The 7,337-nt window shown below is 37.3% G+C and overlaps 1 protein-coding gene across 1 annotated transcript; it reads left to right on the plus strand.

The window, feature by feature from the left end:
- Window positions 1–326: 326 nt before the first annotated feature.
- Window positions 327–7,137, plus strand: LOC143594119 (uncharacterized). The gene is made up of 9 exons (XM_077073507.1): window positions 327–389; window positions 506–1,140; window positions 1,249–1,374; window positions 1,464–1,655; window positions 2,179–2,406; window positions 3,204–4,328; window positions 4,867–5,154; window positions 5,463–5,910; window positions 5,994–7,137. Exons 2-9 carry the CDS (start codon window positions 538–540, stop codon window positions 6,845–6,847), a joined length of 3,864 nt encoding a protein of 1,287 aa, XP_076929622.1. The 5' UTR covers window positions 327–389; window positions 506–537; the 3' UTR covers window positions 6,848–7,137.
- The last annotated feature ends 200 nt before the right edge of the window (window positions 7,138–7,337 follow it).

Genomic DNA, 7,337 nt, shown 5'->3' on the forward strand with positions numbered 1-7,337 from the left:
ATATATATTATAAAACTTATATACATGACAAGCTCATTTAGTCTTGTGAGCCGGCTCGAGTTCGCAAAGTGAAGCTCGGGCTTAGACTCGTTTATTAAGCAAGCTTACTTACGGCTCAAGCTTGGGTTCAGGCTTATTTAAGCTCGGCACGGATTGAGGTTTTTCAGAAACCGTTCTCGGGCTCAACTTGTGTGCACCCCTAATCTAAGCTCAAACAAGGTGGAGCATCTATCTAAAACTAAAGCAGAGTATAAGGGGCGTAACTGTAACTTTTCAGATGGCAGTTTTATATTGTTCAAAACCTAGGTCGAGGCATCATCGCCGATACATAAGCACTAGAAATTATTAGGGTTTATCAAAACCCTAACGGCTATCACCATTACTTTTAGGTTCGTTCGTATCCTTTAATCTAATTATTTCATTCACCTGTACTTTTAGTATCATAATCAATACATTCCATTCATTGTTAATCAATTAGCTCTGTTTTCGTGTTAATTCAACACAGATTTTGGTCATTTTGTTATATAACCGGAATCCATGGCCAGTAAGAAACGAAGCTCCGACAGTGTAGAACTAGATAATCACAAAACCGATACAGATGAATTGAGGAAAAAGGTTAAGAAGGGGAAGAAGAACGATGGAGAGGTTAATTTAAGCTCCGATAAGGTATCGAAGAAGAAACCGGAGAAAGAGAAGACGAAGAAGAAGAAGGAAGATGGAGAGGTAGCAAACCCTGGGAGTAATGAAAAGAGTTCCAATGCGGATAAACCGATGGAACGGAAGAAGAAACGGAAAGCGATGGATAAGGAAAAGCACCGTGCGAGTTCCGGTGATGATGAAGCGAAGCCGAAGTTAGTGAATGCGGATGGGAATAGGTCGAGTAACGGTTTGCCAGAGTTTCATATTGGAGTGTTTAAGGATTTAGGGTCGGCCGATGTGGCGGTTAGGGAGGCTGCGGCGGAGAGATTGGTGACGGAGTTGAAGGAGGTTCAGAAGGCGTATGATTTGTTGGAGGATAAGGAAGGTGTTGAAGGTGAGGTGAAGTTGGAAGCGGAGAAGAATGATGGGTTGAATGAGTGTGCGCCGTCTGTTAGGTACGCGGTTCGGAGGCTTATTCGCGGTGTTTCGTCTTCTAGAGAGGTATAATTTTTGTATATTATGTATCTGGTTTACTTTTTTTTTTGAAAAATTGATGAAAATGTAAAAGTTAACATTTTGATATCATTGGTGAATTCATTGTTTTTGCAGTGTGCAAGGCAAGGATTTGCATTGGGTTTGGATATGTTAGTTGGTGCCGTTCACAGTATTGCAGTTGACTCGGTGCTGAAACTGATTGTTGACTTATTGGAAGTGTCTTCTTCAATGAAGGGTCAGGTATGATATTAACCAGTAATAAGTAGCTTGTATGAATGTGTTAACTTATTGTAAATCTAAGGATTTGTAATTTTCTTTATGACATACAGGAAATTAAAGATTGTCTTTTAGGTCGTTTGTTTGCATATGGGTCACTTGCACAATCAGGAAGACTAGTTCAAGAAACTGCTTATGAATCTGGACATGTAAAAGATTTCACCAGTGCTGTTATTTTGCTAGCTACTAAGAAACGGTACCTTCAGGAGCCTGCTGCTGTGATTATCTATCAATTATGTGAGAAGGTACTTAAAAATTTGATGGATGGACAACATTTTTGTCTTTTAAAGCATATATAATGATAACTGATATTGTGGTAGAAGGTAGTGTTGTAGAACTATTCATTGTGAGTTTAATTGATAATGTCACTTCCATAATAGAAGGTTTGTAATTTGTGCCACCGTCACCTGGGAGAAAAGGTGAGTTTTTTTTTCATTAACGCCTTCAAATTGCCTAAATTGTTTGGACTGTAAGGAGCTTTGGCATTTAAATTTGTGGATTAAATGATAAAATAATTATTACTTTTTCCAAAAAAACTGAAAGTGCTTATTACCCTTTGATCCTATTTTAAGTACTTTTTTTTCTACATTTAAAACTTGTCAGACTAGCTTAGAAAATGGAGTCTGAAAGCAAATCATTTATAGTTCTCTAATTCTGTTCTTCAGTTCTATATCCTTTTAAAATTTTTACTTCTTACTTTTGGTTGACAGTTATAATTTTGGTAGTACTGTAATAGTATGTGCGGACTGAATTTTTTTTGGATTGCAGTTGCCTGTTGAAGTTGTGTTGAAGCAAGTTCTAGAAGCTCCTGGTCTCCATGAATGGTTTGAAGGAGCCGTAGAAGCTGGAAATCCCGATGCATTACTCTTAGCTCTTAAGCTTAGAGAAAAAGTAGCTGCTGATAATAAATTGTTCGGGAAGCTCTTACCCGAGGCATACAGTTCCAACACATTATTTTCTGCTGACCATCTGTCCTCTCTTGCAACTTGCTTTAAGGTTATTATTATTATTATTATTATTATTATTAGAGTTAATTTCACAAATGGTCCTTGGGTTTTGGGCCCTATCTGTGAAATGTTGCATCTTTGGTTTTATAGTTTTAATTTTGTAACAAGTTTGGGTATTAAAACTGACTTCTGTAATTCTGTTAAGTCTAGGTAAAATGACTAAAATACCCATGACAGAAAAGTTAACAGAAACCTGACGGATTTTGGTCTGGGTTTGGGACAACATTTTATATAACTGGGTATGGGGTTGGGATTACCTAAAACTCACCCAAAAGACCCAAACCTGACCCATTGCCATTCCTAAACAGCAGTTAGTGTTAATACCAAAACTTGTTACAAACAAAATCCACATACCCCTAACATGCAACTTTTGATAATCAGTACCCAAACCTGTTACTTTGCGCAAACCATAGAGAGCGTATGTGTAGTAACACTTGTTATTATTAATATATTATTATTATTATTATTATTATTTTGGTTTTGTGTAAATGTTTTAGTGGTGGAAAATGTCATTTTTTAGTATTAGGTTGATCCACAAAGACTTTACTTTTATTTTATTTTTTGTAATCTTCAGTATAGTTAACTATTCTGCTTTATGATTACAAAAACATTGTTAGTAGTTTAGGAGGTTGTATGCATTATGAATAATTTGAAATTTGACCTGTTCTCTTTCATGTTTGACCTGTATGACCTAGAACACCACTCAAATCAACCCATTTGTAAGAATTTGTTGATATTACCACCTGCAGGGTAGTCTTAGTTTTGTAAGTTTTCTTTGTTTTTCAGGAGTCAACATTTTGTCAGCCTCGAGTCCACGGTGTATGGCCGGTTTTGGTGAACATCCTGTTACCCGAAGTTCCAATACAAGATGCTGAGTCAGCAACAGGGTTAAACTCTGCAAAAAAGCATAAAAAGAATCGCAAATCTAGCTCTCATGATGAAGATATTCAGAAAAACCTTCAAAATTTCTGGGAAATTGTTATTGAAAGTTCACTTCTTTTATCATCACATGATCGGAAACACTTGGCGTTTGATGTTATACTTCTTGTTCTACCAAAACTGCCCGTATCTTGCATTCCCATAGTTTTCTCTTTTAAGATTATTCAATGTCTAGTGGATGTTCTCTCCACAAAAGATTCATGGCTGTACAAATTTGCAGAACACTTTTTAAAAGAATTGTTGGAGTGGGTCCGCCATGATGACGGTAGACGCGTGGCGGTTACAATGGCTTTTCAGAAACACAGCAACGGGAAATTCGATAGCATCACACGAACTAAAATCGTTAAAGATTTGATGTCGGGTTTTGATACCAAATCGGGCTGCATGCTTTTTATTCAAAACCTAATCGACATGTTTCTTGATGTTAATCCTGCTTCAGAAGAACCATCAGATCAAAGTCAAACAACTGATGATAACTCAGAAATCGGGTCAATCGAGGAAAAGGGTTCAGTTGAGCCACGTGGAACTTCTGATTTTCTAAAAATTTGGGTTGTGGACTCAATCCCGAGTGTTTTAAAACATTCAAAACTCGATAACGAAGAAAAGTTTTGTGTTCAAAAGGAAATCTTGAAGTTTTTGGCGGTTCAGGGTTTGTTTTCGTCTTCTCTCGGGACCGAAGTGACCTCGTTTGACTTAGATGAGAAGTTTAGATGGCCAAAATCTGTTACTTCAAGTTCACTTCGCGGGATGTGTATTGAGCAACTGGAGTTATTGTTGGCAAATGCTCAAAAGGGAGAAGGGCCCCACACGGTTGCAAGTGGGCATGAAGCTAATGACCTTGGTTCTTATTTTATGCGGTTTCTGAGTATTCTACGGAATATTCCTTCAGTTTCTTTGTTTAGGTCATTGAGTGATGAAGATGAAAAGGCGCTTAAGAAGTTGCAAGAAATGGAAACTCGGCTTTCCAGAGAGGTAAAGTTTTGTTACTTTTACATAGAAATGTTATATTCTGATAATTATTTATGTTTTACTTGCATGTATTATATGGTAAATTAGTAAGAGTTAAGTTGATCTTTGGTAGCTAATGCTATGATTATCCAAAAACTAGCTTAAAATGAAACGGCTCAAAAGCATCTCAAAGTGGATTCTGCGATGTGTAAAATATCTTAAATCATATTAGTCTAAATAAGTAAATAATTGTTACTGAAATATTACAGTTCCAACTTCCAACTGTATTTGCCCTGTATGGGAAGCATAAAGCTTTACTGATTCATATTATTAGAAAATAATGATAAGTAATCGTCACTGAAATAATACATTGTCTCAATATAACTGCCTTTTAGGGGTGTGCATGAATCGGTCTTGGGCTCAAACCTTACCAAAAACCGAAATTCTATTTTTCTGAGTTTTTGGAAATTGTTTGGTTTGAATTCGGGTTTGGGTTCGGTTTTTTCATTTGTGCAAATTACATTTTTCAAACAAACCCTAATTGCATGTTTCTTGATGGCAGGAAAGGAACTGTGGGATGAGTGTGGATGCTAACAAATTGCATGCTTTGAGGTACTTGCTCATTCAACTGCTGCTACAACTCTTACTCAGACCAGGGGAATTCTCAGAAGCTGTATCTGAAATAACCATATGCTGCAAGAAGTTCTTCCTGTCACCCGATCTGCTTGATTCAGATGATGAACCAGATGATAATAATGATGAAGCACCCGCATTAATGGATGTCTTTGTTGATACACTCATATCTTTGCTCCCTCAGTCTTCAGCCCCTATGCGGTCTGCCATCGAGCAGGTAGTTTTTAAAAACAAGCACCCCTAAATGCGGGGGTGTGAGCTTTTGATGCGACACAAACCGACACGAAATATGCAGGGCTTGGGTCGAGCTTGTGAACCCGTTTAGCTAAGCAAGTCGTGTTTGGGTAAATTCAGTGACTTCACATGTTGATAAAAAACTTTTGGGTCAAACGGGTCGTGTTTAAGTCAACCTGTGGGTTTGCGTGTCGTGTTTGGGTTTACATGTTTGATGCGATTTGCAGGTCCTGTTAACACCCCTACTTAAACGTTGCCAAATTTGTATCAGTAATCGTTTCTATTTTGTAGGTTTTCAAATACTACTGTGCTGATGTGACAGAAAACGGTCTACAAAGGATGTTAAAGATTATAAAAAAAGACCTGAAACCAGCAAGACATCACGAGACCGACAGTGAAGATGAAGACGACGACGATGATGATGATCTTTTGGATATTGAAGAAGCAGAGGAATCTGATGAAGCAGAAACTGGTGATAATAATAGTGATGGTGATCTTATAGAACAATCTGAAGATTCTGAAGGAGGAATCATAGGAAAAGAATCTCATGAAGATCCAGATTCTGATGACACTGATGGTGGAATGGATGATGAAGCCATGTTCAGGATGGATTCTTATCTTGCTCAAATTTTTAAAGAGAAACGAAACCAAGCTGGCGGGGAAACAGCTGATTCTCAGCTCATTCTTTTCAAGCTTCGTGTTCTTTCATTATTGGAAATTTACCTTCATGAGAACCGAGGCGAGTTTTAATTGCTAAACTTTTATTTTTTAATCAAACCCGTATTACATTTGTAAAGGAATGAAAACTTTGCTGTAATGCAGGTAAACCACAAGTGTTGAGAGTATACACAAATCTTGCACAGGCGTTTGTGAACCCGCGTACAACCGAAGGCAGTGAGCAGCTTGGTGTTCGTATTTGTAAAATCATCGAGCACGAGATATTTAAAACAAAACACTACCCGAAAGGAGAATCGGTGCAGTTATCAGTTCTCGAACCAATTTTGGAAAAGAGTTTAAAACTAGCAGCAAAACCGTTCAGGAAAAAGAAATCAGCAATCACTCCATCTAAGAAGAAACAGTCTGCTTCCTTCCAGCGATACTGTAAGATTGTTAATCTAGCCCAGAATTCAACTTATTGGATTCTAAAGATGATTGATTCTAGAAGCTTCCCTGAAGCTGAACTGGAAAGGGTGTTTGAGATATTGAAAACCGCAATAGTGCGATACTTTGATGATAAAAACTCTCAACAAAAACCTCAATTCTTGAAAGAAATATTTAGGAGGTGGTCGTGGGTCGGTCAGCATTTCTTCGGATTTCTTGTTGAGAAATGTGCTAGTGCAAAATCAAAGTTTAAGCAAGTTGAAGCACTCGAGTTAATATTGGAAATACTGAAACCATATGTTATTGTCAACGAGGACGGGAGTAATGAAGCTATAGAGATGATTAGTGTTAATCTTTCTCGTATCGGTAATTTGATTAAAGAGCTGGTGACAAATATGCCTGAAAAGCAAGCAAAACGGGCTGAAGTGAGAAAGTTTTGTGGTAAGATATTTTCTCATTTAACCACCTATAAACTATCCACAGGGTTTCTTGACTTATTGGAACCGGAAGTTCAATTGACGTGTGAAAATCAAATCGGTAAAGCTTTTGTTGATCTGAAACAGCAACAGGCGTAGGGTTCGGTTTCTGATATGGTTTTATCATGTATACAACTTTTTGGGGGTGATTCCCTTGAAGATGCAGCAAGTCATGAAACTACAGCTTCAAGAAATTTTGTTGGGAAGGCTTCCAATCATGGACTGATAATTTAGGTTTTCCTATGTTTTTGAATCACAAGAAACTTAGAATTAATGTTTGAACTGGGTTTCTAGTTTATTTATTTGTTTTTCTTTTAATTTTTATATATTCAAGGACATGTAACTTTTGACATTTCGATCATTTGATGTATTATGAATGAGAGACTTAAAAAGCAGTCATCCTAAGATTTGTCAGTTGCTGTAATTTTTGTTGTGGATTGATGTGTATTTTTTGATGATATCTTTGTTGGAAGGCATATTTGGTAAGGGCTAGCCGGCTGGGTCTATGCCGCCTTGGACCAAAACCAAAATTCGAACACACTGAATGGTGGAACTTGAGAACCAGGTCATTAATGTTTGGGTCAGTCTT

The sequence above is a fragment of the Bidens hawaiensis genome, unplaced genomic scaffold (assembly GCF_021521415.1).
Source record: "Bidens hawaiensis isolate Kalapana, Puna unplaced genomic scaffold, B.hawaiensis_p1.1 tig00043093_1, whole genome shotgun sequence".
NCBI classification, from domain to species: Eukaryota; Viridiplantae; Streptophyta; class Magnoliopsida; order Asterales; family Asteraceae; genus Bidens; species Bidens hawaiensis.

Excerpts from the sequence above, each read along its gene's own strand:
- LOC143594119 (XM_077073507.1), top strand. The coding sequence starts at position 538 with ATGGCCAGTAAGAAACGAAGCTCCGACAGTGTAGAACTAGATAATCAC. Across the intron at positions 5,155-5,462 it reads TGCGGTCTGCCATCGAGCAG|GTTTTCAAATACTACTGTGC; the intron begins GTAGTTTTTAAA and ends TCTATTTTGTAG. Across the intron at positions 5,911-5,993 it reads TTACCTTCATGAGAACCGAG|GTAAACCACAAGTGTTGAGA; the intron begins GCGAGTTTTAAT and ends GCTGTAATGCAG.